This window comes from Rana temporaria, chromosome 11 (genome assembly GCF_905171775.1).
Source record: "Rana temporaria chromosome 11, aRanTem1.1, whole genome shotgun sequence".
Classification (NCBI taxonomy): Eukaryota; Metazoa; Chordata; class Amphibia; order Anura; family Ranidae; genus Rana; species Rana temporaria.
The window spans coordinates 156,152,805-156,170,502 of NC_053499.1; the positions used below are offsets into that span (position 1 = coordinate 156,152,805).

Here is a 17,698-nt window from a genome sequence, read left to right on the forward strand (position 1 = left end):
ACTGACGTTTAACATGGGAGTCTATGGAAGGGGTGCCCAGCTTTGAAAAAATTGGTGCTCCCCAGCCGTAGGTCCCCCAGACAACAAACTTTGCACACTTGTAGAGGAGAAATTGGGCTACATGTGTGCCAAGTTCCGGGTCCAGGGGACCTAGGAACAGCCAGTACCGGGTCCCCAAAATCACCAGAGAAATTACCATTTAACATGGGAGTCTATGGCAGGGGTGCCCGACTTTGAAAAATCAGTGCTCCGCGGCCGTAGATCTTCCAGACAACAAACTTTGCACACTTGTAGAGGAAGAGTGGGGCTACATGTGTGCCAAGTTTGGAGTCCAGGGGACCTACGACCGCCCAGTAGCGGGTCCCCAAATTCTGGGAGATCAGGTGCAAAAAGGTGACGCGAGTATAAACCGAGGGGGGCATTATCAGCACAAAAAAATGTGCTGAAAAACTCGGCTTATACTCGAGTATATACGGTAATCAAGAAAAACACGGCTGACCCCATTTGCCTGTATAATTCCAAGCTGTACATAGAAATCTGTCATTAGATATGCTTTTTTTTCCTTTTTAATCCTGTACCTTTCTTTAATTAAAAAGTTGTCCTTTTTATACTTTTTATAATTTTTTTGTATTTGTTTCTCCTTGACAGAAAATCCTGAATCTGCAGTCAGACGAACACATTTTTAAGTTCATAGAAGCAAAACTGGGTTTTAAAACCAGGTAATCGCCTTGCTGTGCATTGTATTGCCACGTGCCAATGCATATTTGTCATACTGACCGGCTAATACCGTCACATTAACCACTTAAGGACCGCCTCCTGCACATTTATGTCGGCAGAATGGCACGGCTGGGCACAAGCACGTACAGGTACATCCTCTTTAAATGCCCAGCCGTGAGTCGCGGGCGTGCTCCTGCGACCCGGTCCGAAGCAGCGGGACTCGCGGACCCGATCGCCGCTGGAGTCCCGCGATCGGTCCCCGGAGCTGAAGAACGGGGAGAGCTGTGTGTAAACACATCTTCCCCGTTCTTCACTGTGGCGCCCGCATTGATTGTGTGTTCCCTGATATAGGGAATCACAATCAATGACGTCACACGTCCAGCCCCGCCCCCCTACAGTTAGAAACACAGATGAGGACGCACATAACCCCTTCAGTGCCCCCTTGTGGTTAACTCCCAAACTGCAATTGTAATTTTCACAGTAAACAATGCATTTTTTGCTGTGAAAATGACAATGGTCCCAAAAATGTGTCAAAATTGTCCGATGTGTCCGCCATAATGTCGCAGTCACGAAAAAAATCGCTGATCGCCGCCATTCGTAGTAAAAACATTTTTTTTTTATAAAAATGCAATAAAACTATCCCCTATTTTGTAAACGCTATACATTTTGCGCAAACCAATCGATAAACGCTTATTGCGATTTTTTTTTTTACCAAAAATATGTAGAAGAATACGTATCGGCCTAAACTGAGGAAACATTTGTTTTTTATATCTATTTGGGGGATATTTATTATAGCAAAAAGTAAAAAATATTGAATTTTTTTTCAATATTGCCGCTTTATTTTTGTTTATAGCGCAAAAAATAAAAACCGCAGAGGTGATCAAATACCACCAAAAGAAAGCTCTATTAGTGGGAAAAAGGACGCCAATTTTGTTTGGGAGCCACGACGCACGATCGCGCAATTGTCAGTTAAAGCGTCGCAGTGCCGAATCGCAAAAACTGGCCGGGCCCTTTACCTGCCTAAAGGGTTACCTGCTTAAAGCGGGGGTTCACCCTTAGAGGGCACTTTTCCCCCTTAGATTCCTGCTCGTTATTACTAGGGGAATCGGCTATTTATTTTAAAATATGTGCAGTACTTACCCGTTTACGAGACGCATCCTCTCCGTCGCTTCCGGGTATGGGCTTCGGGAATGGGCGTTCCTTCTTGATTGACAGGTTTCCGAGAGGCTTCCGACGGTCGCATCCATCGCGTCACGATTTTCCGAAAGAAGCCGAACGTCGGTGCGCAGGCGCAGTATAGAGCCGCACCGACGTTCGGCTTCTTTCGGCTACGAGTGACGCGATGGATGCGACCGTCGGAAACCTCTCGGAAGAATGTCAATCAAGAAGGAACGCCCGCTCCCGAAGACCCATACCCGGAAGCGACGGAAGAAGATGCAGCTCGAAAACGGGTAAGTACTGCTCATATTTTAATATAAATAGCCGATTCCCCTAGACCGAACGAGCAGGAAGCTAAGGGGAGATTTTTTATTTTTTTTTAAATGGGTGAACTCCCGCTTTAAGTGGTGAAAAAACACAAAGCTTCACAACCCCTTTAAGCAGTGTTGTCATCCCTGCCCAATTCTCACCTGCTGGACTACAGAATACCTCCCTCTTATCAGGGCCGTCTTAATAGCACCATGGGCCTCTGGGCAAGGTAATGCTTTGGGGCCCCTACAATGATGACAGTGCAGGTAAACAGACATCAAGTAGGTAAGAGGCAGACTGCCCCCCCTGTGTATCTATCACTCTCAGTGCCATCATGGGGGCCCCCAATTTCGGGGCAGTGTGTGTTCAAGGACCAGTAGCTTTGGGGCAAGTGCAGGGCCCCCCCATGCAGTTGGGCAGTGCCCTCTCATTAAGACAGCCCTCCCTCTTATGTTATGGAAATGAGGAGAGGGGGAGGTGTTCTTTAGAGATGTATCACATACGTTTTTCTTTATTTTGTCCGGACATTTTAGGGCCTGAACACGAATGTCTGTCCGTACAGATCTGTAGCCTCGCTGTATTTCGGTGCGATTCCGATAGCAGAAGAAACCACGAGACTTATGAATTGTTTTTCCTTTGCAGAGATTTCGATGCCAATCTCTATCTGTGCGAGGAGCCCTTCCAGATGCTGCCATCGGACACGTTTGAGAGACTCGCCGACTCGTTACTTCTCCACCCCTTTCTATTTGTTCTTTCCTTCCTGATCGTTGCAGCGTCGATCGTCACGTTCCGCAGATTGAGGTGAGTGGCCATTGCCGCTTCTTTCTTTCAGCTTATTATTTATATCAAATGTTTAACTACTTTAACCACTTGAGACCCGCGCTATAGACAAAAGACGTCAACAGCGCGGCTCTCAAGTGCCAAGTGGACGTCTTTGGACGTCATTTAAAAGCATTACCCGCGCGTGCCACTGGGGGGCGCTCAGCGGGTAAACACTGTTTCGGCGCATGGCTGGGAAGCCGATGCGTGTACCTGGCGGCCGCGATGTCCGCCGGGTGCACGCGATCGTCAGTAACACAGCAGGGACGTGGAGCTCTGTGTGTAATGATGAGGTGTAAACACAGAGCTCCACGTCCTGTCAGGGAGAGAGGAGACCGATCTGTGTCCCTTGTACATAGGGACACAGATCGGTCATCTCCCCCAGTCACCCCCCTCCCCCCACACAGTTAGAACACACCCAGGCTACACAGTTAACCCCTTCCTCACCCCCTAGTGTTAACCCCTTCCCTGCCAGTCACATTTATACAGTAATTAGTGCATTTTTATAGCACTGATCGCTGTATAAATGTGAATGGCGCCAAATTTGTGTCAAAAGTGTCCGATGTGTCCGCCATAACGTTGCAGTCCCAATAAAAATCGCAGATCGCTGCCATTACTAGTAAAAAATAAAATAATAAAAAAAATCATAATTCTGTCCCCTATTTTGTAGGCGCTATAACTTTTGCGCTTATTGCGATTTTTTTTTTTTTTTTTTACAAAAATACGTCGAAGAATACGTATCGGCCTTAACTGAGAAAAAAAAGTTTTTTTAAAAAAAAAAAAATGGGATATTTATTATAGCAACAAGTAAAAAAAATATATATTTTTTTTTAAATTGTCGCTCTTTTTTTGTTTATAGCGCAAAAAATAAAAACCGCAGAGGTGATCAAATACCACCAAGAGAAAGCTCTATTTGTGGGGGAAAAAGGACGTCAATTTTGTTTGGGAGCCACGTCGCACGACCGCGCAAATGTCAGTTAAAGCGACGCAGTGCCGTAAGCTGAAATTTCGCCTGGGCACGAAGGGGGTTTATGTGCCCAGTAAGCAAGTGGTTAAAGTGGATGTAAAGCCCTCTCACCCTCTCTAATCTCCTGCCATAGTGCTGATCTATACGGATGCCTCCTGCGTGTATCCTCACCTGTCACATGTCTCCCCTCTGTCTGTTAATAGAACTGAAAAACTACAGATTCTGTGGGCGGGTCTGTTGTCTGGAGCTCGGTGGGTGGAGTCGTGATGTCAGTAGACTCTCCGCCCTCCTCTACACTCCCCTTGTCAACATGCATTTTTTCCTGTGTATTTCTTACACTGAATTTTGCTATGATCGCTAACATCCAGTCAAAATCCAGAAAAGTAACCACATGACTTCAGAAAAGGAGTGGGGGTGGGAATTAAAAAAAATAATGCCTGTCTCCAGGCTAGTGCATGAGATATGTAAAATAACCTGTCACTCACAGCAGGGGGGCGGAACGGACTAAGGTTTTTCTCTGTAAGTCCGTATTTATTTCACTGAGCAATAAAAGAGGATTGCTCAGAGCTGAATTTAACTCTGTGTGGCAAGACTGGGCACAGATGATAGGAAATCTTATACTCTACATTGTGACATAAATAAATCAAATAAAAGTGTAAAAAAAATAAATGTAAAATAAAATATATATATTTTTTTAAAACTCCCCTGTCCCCATTAGCTTGCGCTCATAAGCGAACACGTAAGTCCTGCCCACATATGTAAACGCCGTTCAAACCACACATGTGAGGTATCGCCGTGTGCGTTAGAGCGAGAGCAATAATTCTAGCCCTAAACTTCCTCTAACTCTAAACTGGTAACCTGTAAAAAAAAAAATGCAAAGCGACGCCTATGAAGATTTTGAAGTACCGAATTTTTTCGCCATTCCATGAGTGTGCGCAATTTTAAAGCGTGACATGTTAGGTATCTATTTACTCGGCATAACTTCATCTTTCACATTATACAAAAAAATTGGGCGAACTTTACTGCTTTGTTATTTTTTTTAATTTGTGAAACTGTTTTTTCCCCCCAAAAAACAGGCGTTTGAAAAACGATTGCGCAAATACGGTTCGAGATAAAAAGTTGCAGTGACTGCCATTTTATTCCCTAGGGCAGGGGTTTGACAAATTTGCTTGGAATCTAGGAGCCAGCTAAAAAAGTTAGGAGCCAGAAAACGCACCCCGTCCCGACGAGCTCGCGCGCAGAAGCGAACACATACGTGAGCAGCGCCCGCATATGTAAACGGTGTTCAAACCACACATGTGAGGTATCGCCGCGATTGGTAGAGCGAGAGCAATAATTCTAGCCCTAGACCTCCTCTGTAACTTAAAACATGCAACCTGTAGAGTTTTTTAAACGTCGCCTATGAAGATTTTAAAGGGTAAAAGTTTGTCGGCATTCCACGAGCGGACGCAATTTTGAAGCGTGACATGTTGGGTATCAATTTACTCGGCGTAACATTATCTTTCATAATATTAAAAAAAATGGGGATAACTTTACTGTTGTCTTATTTTTTAATTAAAAAAAGTGTAATTTTTTCCCAAAAAAGTGCGCTTGTAAGACCGCTGCGCAAATACGGCGTGAAAAAAAGTATTGAAACGATGGCCATTTCTTTCTCTAGGGTGTTAGGATAAAAAATATATATAATGTTTGGGGGTTCTAATTAGAGGGAAGAAGATGGCAGTGAAAAATACTGAAAAATGACATTAGAATTGCTGTTTAACTTGTAATACCAACGGCTCACCACCAGATGGCGCCAGCTTACACATCTGGAGTAATAACTTGTAATACCAACGGCTCACCACCAGATGGTGCCCACCTTCCAAGCCAAGTTGCCAGGACTCCATTTCTAGTCGCCATGGCGACCTGGCGGCCGGGATTTGTCGAGCCCTGCCCTAGGGTGTCTGCTAAAAAACATATATATGTATATATAATGTTTGGGGGTTCTGAGTAATTTTCTAGCAAACAAATGATGGTTTTTACATGAAAGAGAGAAGAGCCAGATTAGGCGCGGTATAGAAGTGGATATGAAGAAGCTGGGGTTAGGAGCTGATTGGTTTCTATGCAGAAGTGAGTTAGATTTTGCGCTCTCCAGCTTTAGTAAATGAACCCCATTGTGTGCGATGGATTGTGACTCTGCCTGTTTTCCAGCATCTCCTCCGGCAACAAACAGAAGCAATGGAGTGAAGATCGATCGTCCCTCGTCCGAGCCGACGTCGCCTATAATTTAGTACATAACGTGATGTTCGGTTGCCTGGCTATCAGCACAATGCGGTAAGTCTGACTCTAAGGCTGCATTCACACCTCCGCGACAAGTAACGCCGCGTACGCGGCGTATTTTGCTGCGATTCGTGTAACTTTTTTTTTTTTTTTTTTAACAAATCTTCCCCATTGCTTTGTATGGCCGAACGCCAATGCCGCCTGAAAAAAAGGGTCCGGGACTTGTTTTCAGGCGGCAGGCGTACGGCGTCTATGAGATGTGAACCATCTCATAGACAGCAATGGGAATTCTCCCCTCCAGCGGCACGAGCGTCCGGCGTCGGGCGTTTTGTCGCGGAGGTGTGAATGCAGCCTTAAGCAGCCTATAGATGACTCGATTTTCTTTCCCTCCACCACAGAAAAAAAAAACTGACACCGCCCCAGGGCCGCCATCAGGGGGGTACAGGCAGTACACCTGTAAGGGGCCCAGAGGTCTCCAGGGGCACGGATGGCAACCCCCCCCCTCCCCCTTTTTTTTCTTTCATAAAAATGTTATTTTCTTTTTTTTTTTTATATATATATATATTTTTTTTTTCTTTTTTTTTTCTCGTTTTTATTAAAAGGCCCAGAGGTCCCCAGGGGCCCGGATGGTAACCCCCCCCCTTTTTTTTTATATATAAAAAAATGTTTATTTATTTATTTTTATTAAAGGGCCCCTGATGGCTTGCCCCTTCTTTTTTTTTTTAAAAAGGGAAAGTGTAAAAATAAAACAATTAAAATAAAATAAACAATATAAAAAAAAAGAGAAGTTAAAGCGTCCCTGTGAGCTCTCACGGGGACGCTTTAACTTTTTTATTTTTTTATATTGTTTATATTTTTAATTGTTTTATTTTTACACTTTCATAATTTTTCTATATATATATATATATATATATATATATATTTTTATTTCTTGTTTTTTTTGTAAGGAGCCCCCCCCCCATTTGTGGCACCCCCTACTTCTCAATTCACCCCCCCCCCGCTTTTCAACTCGCGGCAGCCCCCTTACTTCTCAATTTGAGGCGGCAGCACCCCCCCTCCCATTCTCTGCTACAAGGGGCCCATGCCTGAAGCTGTGTAAGGGGCCCCATAATTCCTGATGGCGGCCCTGCCCCCCCCCCTGCCCAGCAGGCTGGGGGGAGGGGACAAGGGGAACCTTTCTGAATCAACTTGGGTACAATCAGCCGGGCCATACAGGGGTCAAATCCCGGGCCGGTCTCTGCTGAAACACATGAGTTTCAATCCATATCTGGCCGCCTGAGGAGCGGTGTGACGTCTGCAGTGTGTCCCGGGACAGCAAACTAATGAATGGTTTCCTCTTGTTACAGAATGAAGTATCTCTGGACATCCCACATGTGTGTCTTGGCTTCTTTCGGAGTCGCCAGTAAGGACATTTGGGGAATTTTGCTGCGATTGGTCCGGTTCTACACACCCCAGAGGGTAAGTAGAACGACCTCTAGAGTTTCCGCGCTCCTAGATAAGAGTGTTGACTATATCACCACCTTTGCTGCAATAGATACAATGCCTTGAAAAAGTATTCATACTAGGGGTGCAACGGATCAAAAAACTCACGGATCGGATCGATCCTCGGATCAGGAGTCACGGATCGGATCATTTTCGGATCAGCGCTAAAAAAAAAGGGTGTTTTCATTGGTCCAAAAAAAAAAATATATATATATATATACACACACATACATTTCAGGGGTGGACTAAAGAGGAAGAAGGTGAGGCTGTTTGGGACTTGTTAAAAGTACAATCTTGATGTTTTTACAGCTATATATATATATATATATATATATATAATCTGTAAAAACATCAAGATTGTACTTTTAACAAGTCCCAAACAGCCTCACCTTCTTCCTCTTTAATCCACCCCTGAAATGTGCTTTCCCCCCCCCCCCCCCTCCTCTCACACCAGTGCTTCTCTGCCAATATTCCCTCTCCATGTCGGCTTGCCAGAGCCCAGTGCACAGCGTGACACGCCTCCCCGGGGAGGCGTGTCACGCTGGGCTCTGGCAAGCAGACTGGGTGGAGCAAGATGGCCGCCGCTCCGGAGCTAGGCCGAAGCCGGGGACTTTCCTAGGCCTAGGCTCCGGAGCGCTCCGCGGATCGCGGGGTGTGCCGATCCGAACGGGGTGGCCCGTTCGGATCACGGATCGGTGACGATCCGTTGCACCCCTAATTCATACCCCTTGAAATTTTCTACATTTTGTCAACCAAAAACGTAAATGTATTTTATTGGGATTTTATGTGAGAGACCAACACAAAGTGTCACATAATTGTGAAGTGGAAGGAAAATGATAAATGGTTTTCAACATTTTATTACAAATAAATCTGTGAAAAGTGGGGGGGGGGGGTACATTTGTATTCAGCCCCCTTTACTCTGATACCCCTAACGAAAATCTAGTGCAGGGATCCTCAAACTAAGGCCATCCAGCTGTTGTAGAACTACACATCCCATGAGGCATTGTAACACACTGACTTTCACAGACATGACTGGGCATGATGGAGGCCGTAGTTTGAAGACCCATGATCTACAGGAACCAATCGCCTTCAGAAATCACCTAATTAGTAAATAGAGACCACCTGTGTGTAATTTATTCTCAGTATAAATACAGCTGTTCTGTGAAGCCCTCAGAGGTTTGTCAGAGAACCTTAGTGAACCAACAGCATCATGAAGGTCCAAGTAACATACCAGACAGGTCAGGGATGAAGTTGTGGAGAAGTATAAAGCAGGGTTAGGTTATAAAAAAAAATCTCCCAAGCTTTGAAGATCTCACGGAGCTTCTGTTCAATCCATCATCTGAAAATGGAAAGATTATGGCACAACTGCAAACCTACCAAGACATGACTGTCCACCTAAACTGACCGGGCCGGGCAAGAGAGCATTCATCAGAGAAGCAGCCAAGAGGCCCATGGTAACTCTGGAGGAGCTGCAGAGATCCACAGCTCAGGGGGGAGAATCTGTCCACAGTACAACTATTAGTGGTCTCTCCACAAGTCTGCCCTTTATGGAAGAGTGACAAGAAGAAAGACATTGGAGAAAGAAAGACATAAGAAGTCCTGTTTGCAGTTTGTGAGAAGCCATGTGGGGGAGGGGGACACAGCAAACATGTGGAAGAAGGTGATCTGGTCAGAGGAGATCAAAATTGAACTTTTTGGCCTAAAAGGAAAACGCTATGTGTGGCGGAAAACTAACACTGCACATCGCCCTGAACACACCATCCCCACTGTGAAACATGGTGGTGGCAGCATCATGTTGCAGGGATGCTTTTCTTCAGCAGGGACAGGGAAGCTGGTCAGAGTTGATGGGAAGATGGATGGAGCCAAATACAGGACAATCTTAGAAGAAAACCTGTTAGAGTCTGCAAAAGACTTGAGACTGGGGGGGAGGTTCACCTTCCAGCAGGACAACGACCCTAAAGTACAGCCAGAGCTACAATGGAATGGTTTAGATTAAAGCATATTCATGTGTTGGAATGGCCCAGTCACAGTCCAGACCTAAATCACATTGAGAATCTGTGGCAAGACCTGAAAATTGCTGATCACAGACGCTCTCCATCCAATCTGACAGAGCTTGAGATATTTTACAAAGAAGAAGAATGGGCAGAAATGTCCCTCTCTAGATGTGCAAAGCTGGTAGAGACACCCCCAAAAAGACTTGCAGAGAAAGGCGGTTCTACGAAGTATTGGCTCCGGGGGGCGCCATACAAATGCCCCCCACACTTTTCACGTATTTATCTTTAAAAAACTGTGAAAAACGTTTATAATTTCCCTTCCACTTCACAATTATGTGCCACTTTGTGTTGATCTATCACATAAAATCCCAATAAAATACATTTATGTTTTTGGTGGTAACATGACAACATGTGGAACAATTTCAAGGGGTATGAATACTTTTTCAAGGCACTGTAAATCAGTAGGAGGAATAGTGCTCCATCATTGGTGTCAGTGGAAGGAATAACAGGGGACCTCAGAAGAGGAGGAATTGGTGCTGCTCTGTGCAAAACCATTACAGAAGGGTAAGTATAAAGTTTGTTAAAAAAAAAAAAATGCTTTTATAATATTTAAGGGGACGGCCCACCAGCACAGCTCGGGGAAGCAGAGAATCCGAGTTAAAGTGCTGCTCCTCTCCCCTATACTCATTATTAAGGTTTACCAGACACCAAAATAAAATAAAAAAATGGGAATGAGGTAATATGAGATTTGATCACTAGATGGCAGTATTGAGCTATAGTCTTTGTTACTTTTGCAGAAAATAGAATAGTTCCCATTGATGGAGAGAAATCGTAGATAACTGCTTTTCATCTGCCGCTCTTCTCTTATTGAGGCAGCCGTTTTGTGAGCGAGACCGTTACTTTGTTTCAGGGAATATACTTATTTGTCTAGTGATATCACTAGGATAATGATGAGAGGGACCAGTGACATCACTGGGATAATAATGAGAGGGACCAATGACATCACTGTGACATCACTGTGACATGTAGTGCGGGGCCTGAGGCTAGTGCGCACAATGTGACCATCAGATGATTGACGGCTTCAATTTCACCACTTGGAGATCAAAAAAAAAAGAGAAGAAATTTGGAAAAGAAAAACAATATTTTCTTTCTATTTTAAAAGAAATCCAATAAAATCGAATTTTGTCATAAATTCATGCCAAATGTATTCTGCTACATGTCTTTAGTAAAAAAAATCCTGTTAAGTGTATAATAATTGGTTTGTGTGATCGTGTACAGATGATCGTGTACAGATGTGTGCAGGCGATCGTGTACAGATGTGTGCAGATGTGTGCAGGCGATCGTGTGCAGGTGATCGTGTACAGATGTGTGCAGGTGATCATGTACAGATGATCGTGTACAGATGTGTGCAGGCGATCATGTGCAGATGTGTGCAGGTGATCATGTACAGATGTGTGCAGGCGATCGTGTACAGATGTGTGCAGGCGATCATGTGCAGATGTGTGCAGGTGATCATGTACAGATGTGTGCAGGTGATCGTGTACAGATGTGTGCAGGTGATCATGTACAGATGTGTGCAGGTGATCGTGTACAGATGTGTGCAGGGGATCGTGTACAGATGTGTGCAGGGGATCGTGTACAGATGTGTGCAGGGGATCGTGTACAGATGTGCGCAGGTGATCATGTACAGATGTGTGCAGGGGATCGTGTACAGATGTGCGCAGGTGATCATGTACAGATGTGTGCAGGGGATCGTGTACAGATGTGCGCAGGTGATCGTGTACAGATGTGCGCAGGTGATCGTGTACAGATGTGTGCAGATGATCGTGTACAGATGTGTGCAGATGATCGTGTACAGATGTGTGCAGATGATCGTGTACAGATGTGTGCAGATGATCGTGTACAGATGTGTGCAGATGATCGTGTACAGATGTGTGCAGATGATCGTGTACAGATGTGTGCAGGTGATCATGTACAGATGTGTGCAGATGATCGTGTACAGATGTGTGCAGGTGATCATGTACAGATGTGTGCAGGTGATCATGTACAGATGTGTGCAGGTGATCATGTACAGATGTACGCAGATGATCGTGTACAGATGTGTGCAGGGGATCGTGTACAGATGTGTGCAGGGGATCGTGTACAGATGTGTGCAGGTGGTCGTGTACAGATGTGTGCAGGTGATCGTGTACAGATGTGTGCAGGTGATCGTGTACAGATGTGTGCAGGGGATCATGTGCAGATGTGTGCAGATGATCGTGTACAGATGTGTGCAGGGGATCGTGTACAGATGTGTGCAGGTGGTCGTGTACAGATGTGTGCAGGTGATCGTGTACAGATGTGTGCAGGTGATCGTGTACAGATGTGTGCAGGTGATCGTGTACAGATGTGTGCAGGGGATCATGTGCAGATGTGTGCAGGGGATCGTGTGCAGATGTGTGCAGGTGATCATGTACAGATGTGTGCAGATGATCGTGTACAGATGTGTGCAGGTGATCGTGTACAGATGTGTGCAGGGGATCGTGTACAGATGTGTGCAGGGGATCATGTGCAGATGTGTGCAGGGGATCATGTGCAGATGTGTGCAGATGATCGTGTACAGATGTGTGCAGGGGATCGTGTACAGATGTGTGCAGGTGATCGTGTACAGATGTGTGCAGGGGATCGTGTACAGATGTGTGCAGGGGATCGTGTACAGATGTGTGCAGGTGATCATGTACAGATGTGTGCAGATGATCGTGTGCAGATGTGTGCAGGTGATCGTGTACAGATGTGTGCAGATGATCGTGTACAGATGTGTGCAGGTGATCATGTACAGATGTGCGCAGATGATCATGGGGACATGTGATTTTATTGTTGCATATGTGAGGGACAGGTGTTTTTACTGTGTGGGGACACTGGGCCGGTGATCAGTGTGTAAAAAGCTGTAAAAAAAAGCTCATACTCGCTGATCACGTCTGGCTGCAGCGATCCGCTCTCCTCGATTGGAAATGCGCCATGTCCGGGTGACACAAGCGCATTGGGATCGCGCGGGAGCACGGGCATGCATGCATGCGATCCCCCTCCTGAGGGACGTTCCTGAACGTCCACTCAGAAAGAGAGAGCGCCCGCCCGGCCGTATATGTACAGAGGACGGGTGGGAAGTAGTTAGGATCCTAGAGGAAGAACAAAACGATTCTGGTCTCTATTTTTGCTACAGATAATTTTTGGATTTTGTTTCAGGCCAATGGGATTCGATATTTGGTGTCATTGATTCTGCTCGTTTCCGTCGTCCTAAAGGTGAGGTTTTATTTTTTATTAAAGCGGGACAACCGCTACATCTGAGCGGCACAAACCGAAATACAAAGCAAACTTCCTCATCCGTCCATCTGTCCATCCATCCGTCCATCCATCTGTCCATCTGTCCATCCATCCGTCCATCCATCCATCCATCCATCTGTCCATCCATCCGTCCATCCATCCATCCATCCATCCATCCATCCGTCCATCCATCCGTCTGTCCATCCATCCATCTGTCCATCCATCCGCGTCTCCATGTTTTATTTTGCTGAGAAATCGCTTTGAAAAACACCCCTACCATTTCTGGCTGTGGCCATTTTAACCACTTCAGCCCCGGAAGGTTTTCCCCCCCGATTCCTATTTATGACAAGGCCATTTTTTTTCGGTACTGCACTGCGTCGCTTTAACCGACAATTGCGCGGTCGTGCGACGTTGTACCCAAACAAAAGTTATGTCCTTCTTCTTTTTTTCCCCACAAATGGAGATTTCTTTTGGTGGTACAGTGGAACCTCAGATTACGAGAATAATCCGTTCCAGGAGAACGCTCGTAATCCAAAGCACTCGCATATCAAAGCGAGGTTCCCCATAGAAGTCAATGGAAACGAGAATAATTCGTTCCACATTGACTTCTATGGCATGCAATACCGCATGTGGACAGAGGTGGGGGGGGGGCGCCGGAGAGCCTCGGAAATACCCGGGACAGCTCGGCTGAACTTGGAAAGCCCGGGAACTGAGTTTTTCCGAGTGTTTTTGAACGGCTCTGCTCGGCTCCGGTGCCCCCGCACTTCTGGCCAAATGCGGTACTGCACACCGCCTAACCAGTGTTTTGGTGTACTGTGTGTGTGCTGCTTTTATTTAGGGGCTGTGCTGGATTTTATTCCCTGCTTTGCAGGAGGCTCAGCAACACATGTGGGCATTGCCATGCAGATTCAGTCTGCCTAGGACATGTGGGCATTGCCATGCAGATTCAGTCTGCCTAGGAACACCCACTCCTCCAGACTAACCAATCGCCCATCAAGGTAGATTTGCGTAACTCCTCCCACTGCTTGCATCAGGGCTGAGGGCCCTTGAGAGGAGTACTGAGGCAGAGTGCTGTGATAGGAAGCTATGTACAGCCAGCCCCTCCCACAGGGGCGGACTGACAACTCATAGGGGCCCCTGGGCAATAGGAGATTATGGGGCCCCCAGGCAATAGATTATGGGGCCATGCAGTATACACACACACATACAGAATACACACACTGGCAACCCTGATGGGGCCCCCTAGTGGCATGGGGCCCTCGGGCAGTGCCCGAACGGTCAGTCCGCCCCTGTCTCTCCCACCAATCATGATCTGCCTGCATTGAATACAGAAGCACTGAGACCCGGTGATGTCATCACTTGGTCTCCAAAAGGAAGTGTAATAAAAGTGGAAACGTTTTTTTCTTCTCTAAAGTTCTTCAGCATGTTGATGAGAATAGAAAGCAGGAAGCAGGGAAGCCAAGATATAAGTAGATTAAACGTTATCTTTAATAAATGTAGTGGAGATCTTGTGAAATCTCGTCGTATTTTATGTGTTTCAGTTCTGGCCAAGAATTCTCCAGGAGCTTTCGGAACTGCGGGAGTTTTATGATCCTGACACTGTGCAGTTAATGAGCTGGATCAAGTAAGTAGCCGTCTGTCTCCTCTCTCTTAAATTACCCAAAGTGTTCTGACTTCATCCCTCCGCCATCATATCTCCCCTCCGGGGGAACCAAACCGACCAATCAGAAGCCACGTTTCCATTGTAGGTGCTAGAGCATGGGGGCTCAACCTGCGGCCCTCCAGCTGTTGCAGAACTACAAGTCCCATGAGGCATTGCAAGGCTGACAGTTACAAGTATGACTTCCAAAAGCTGAGGCATGATGGGACTTGTAGTTCCACAACAGTTGGAGGGCCACAGGTTGAGCAACCATGTGCTAGAGAGTTCAAGCGGAGTTCCGGCCGAAATATGACTTTTAAGATGAAAATACCCCTAGAATGCTCATGCCTTGTGCAATATTACATATTATTATGCTGTGAACTATGCCTAGTTTCCTATCTGTGCAGCATTGTTTTCTTACTATGTGAAGTTTCTGCACAGCGCGGCCATCTCCAGTGTGGGCATTTGAAGCCACAAGTGTCGTCCTTCCAGGATTCTGTGCATGCTGGCTACCCAGCATGCACCTGCCGATCTCGCACATGTGCAGTGTATTGCAATTTCAGTCAGCGCCATGCCAAGCTGACCAAGATGCCAATGTTAAATGTTACTGGAGCTGTGCAAGCTGGGCAAGATTTTCCATAGACACCAATGTTAAATGTTACTGGAGCCGTGCGATGCGAAGCTGGGCAAGAATTTCCATAGACACCAATGTAAAAGAGGAAGTAAATCCACGTCTCCCCCCCCCCCCCCCCCCCGGCCGCCAACATGTTGTCCCGGAGCTTGCCAAGATTTGCAATAGACGCCAATGTTAAATGTTACTGGAGCCGTGCGATGCCAAGCTGACCAAGATATTCCATAGACGCCAATGTTAAATGCTACTGGAGCCTTGCAATGCCAAGCTGGCCAAGATTCTCTATAGACACCAATGTTAAATGTTACTGGAGCCGTGCGATGCCAAGCTGGCCAAGAATTTCCATAGACACCAATGTAAAAGAGGAAGTAAATCCACGTCTCCCCCCCGCCGACATGTCCCGGAGCTGGCCAAGATTTTCAATAGACGACAATGTTAAATGTTACTGGAGCCGTGCGATGCCAAGCTGGCCAAGAATTTCCATAGATGCCAATGTTAAATGCTACTGGAGCCTTGCAATGCCAAGCTGGCCAAGATTTTCCATAGACACCAATGTTAAAGAGGAAGTAAACCCTCCCCCCTAGCATACTAGCTGATTATGTATTACTTACCTCAGAGCAAAGCCCCCGCATCGGTCCATGTCTCCCCCTCCGGCTGCCGACATGTTGTCCCGGAGTGACTTCCGGGTACCGGCGCTGTGATTGGCCGGAGCGGCGATGACGTCACACTACGGAAAAGTCGGATGGAAGTCCGATCGTGTGTACGAGGCTTAAGACTGGGATGCCATTAACCACTTAAACCCCGGACCATTTGGCTGGCCAATGACCAGGCCACTTTTTGCGATTTGGCACTGCGTTGCTTTAACAATTGCGCGGTCGTGCGACGTGGCTCCCAAACAAGGTTGGCGTCCTTTTTTCCCCACAAATAGAGATTTCTTTTGGTGGTATTTTTGCGCTATATACAAAAATAGAGTGACAAATTTGAAAAAAATTCAATATTTTTTACTTTTTGCTATAATAAATATCCCCAAAAATATATATATAAAAACATTTATTTTCCTCAGTTTAGGCTGATACGTATTCTTCTACATATTATTGGTAAAAAAAAATTGCAAAAACGGGTTATTAATTGGTTTGCGCAAAAGTTATAATGTCTACAAAATAGGGGATAATTTTTTACTAGTAATGGCGGCGATCTGCGATTTTTATTGTGACTGTGACATTATGGACACTTTTGATGCCATTTTGGGACCATTGTCATTTATACACCGATCAGTGCTATAAAAATGCACTGATTACTGTATAAATTACACTGGCAGTGAAGGGGTTAACCAGTAGGGGGCGCTGAAGGGGTTAAGTGTGTCCTAGGGGGTGCTTCTAACTGTAGGGGGGATGGTCTGTGTGTGAAATGACAACGATCCCCGCTCCCGATTACAGGGAGCTGTGATCAGTGTCCTGTCACTAGGAAGAATGGGGAAATGCTTGTTTACATCAGCATTTCCCCGTTCTTCCTCTCCGTGAGATGATCGTGGGTATCCCTGCAGACATCGAGTCCATGGGACCCGCGGTTGGACTCACGGATCTTGCGGCGTGTGCGCACGCCCACAATGCCGATTCTTAAAGGGGATGTATATCTACGTCCATCTGCCCAGCCGTGCCATTGTGCCGACGTATATAGTCGTGCGCTGGTCGGCAAGTGGTTAAAGTTCATGTGCGTGTAAAGGCAGGCGTCCCAATACTTTTGGTAATATAGGGGTAGATTTACTAATACTGGAGAGTGCAAAATCTGGTGCAGCTCTGGATAGAAACCAATCAGCTTCCAGGTTTTATTGTCAAGGATTAGTTGAACAAACTGAAGTCAGAAGCTGATTGGCTCCCATGCACAGGTGCATCGAAGTTGGCATTCTCTAGTACAGTGGAACGTCGGATTGCGAGTAACGCGGTTAACGAGGGTTTCGCAATAAGAAAAAACCCTAACTCGGGCCCGAATTCAGATAGGAGTTATGACAGTGTATCTCCGGATACGCCGTCGTATCTCTGAGTGCGCTCGGTCGTATCTCTGAGTGCGCTCGGTCGTATCTATGCGCCTGATTCATAGAATCAGTTACGCATAGATTTCCCTAAGATCCGACCGGCGTAAGTCTCTTACACCGTCATATCTTAGGCTGCATATTTACGCTGGCCGCTAGGTGGCGCTTCCGTCTATTTACGCGAGGAATATGCAAATTGGGTAGATACGCCGATTCAGAAACGTCTGTCCGCCCGGCGCATTTTTTTACGTTGTTTACGTAAGGCTTTTTCCGGCGTAAAGTTACCCCTGCTATACGAGGCGTATCCTATGTTAAGTATGGACGGCGTCAAATTTGACGTCGTTTGCGTAAGTTGTTCGCGAATAGGGCTGGGCGTAATTTACGTTCACGTCGAAAG

General features: G+C 46.1%; 1 protein-coding gene across 4 annotated transcripts in view; it reads left to right on the plus strand.

Moving 5' to 3' along the window:
• DPY19L3 (dpy-19 like C-mannosyltransferase 3) overlaps positions 1–17,698 on the plus strand; it is a 50,475-nt gene that overhangs the window by 18,878 nt on the left and 13,899 nt on the right. For all 4 annotated transcript variants that reach the window (XR_005744246.1, XR_005744247.1, XR_005744248.1 and 1 more), the window contains exons 11-16: positions 649–719; positions 2,827–2,985; positions 6,158–6,280; positions 7,573–7,684; positions 12,925–12,981; positions 14,544–14,626. Coding sequence is in view for 1 of the 4 variants with exons in the window: in XM_040329499.1 (XP_040185433.1) it covers positions 649–719; positions 2,827–2,985; positions 6,158–6,280; positions 7,573–7,684; positions 12,925–12,981; positions 14,544–14,626 (605 nt within the window). In the remaining 3 variants the exon portion in view is untranslated. The remainder of the gene's footprint in view (positions 1–648; positions 720–2,826; positions 2,986–6,157; positions 6,281–7,572; positions 7,685–12,924; positions 12,982–14,543; positions 14,627–17,698) is intronic.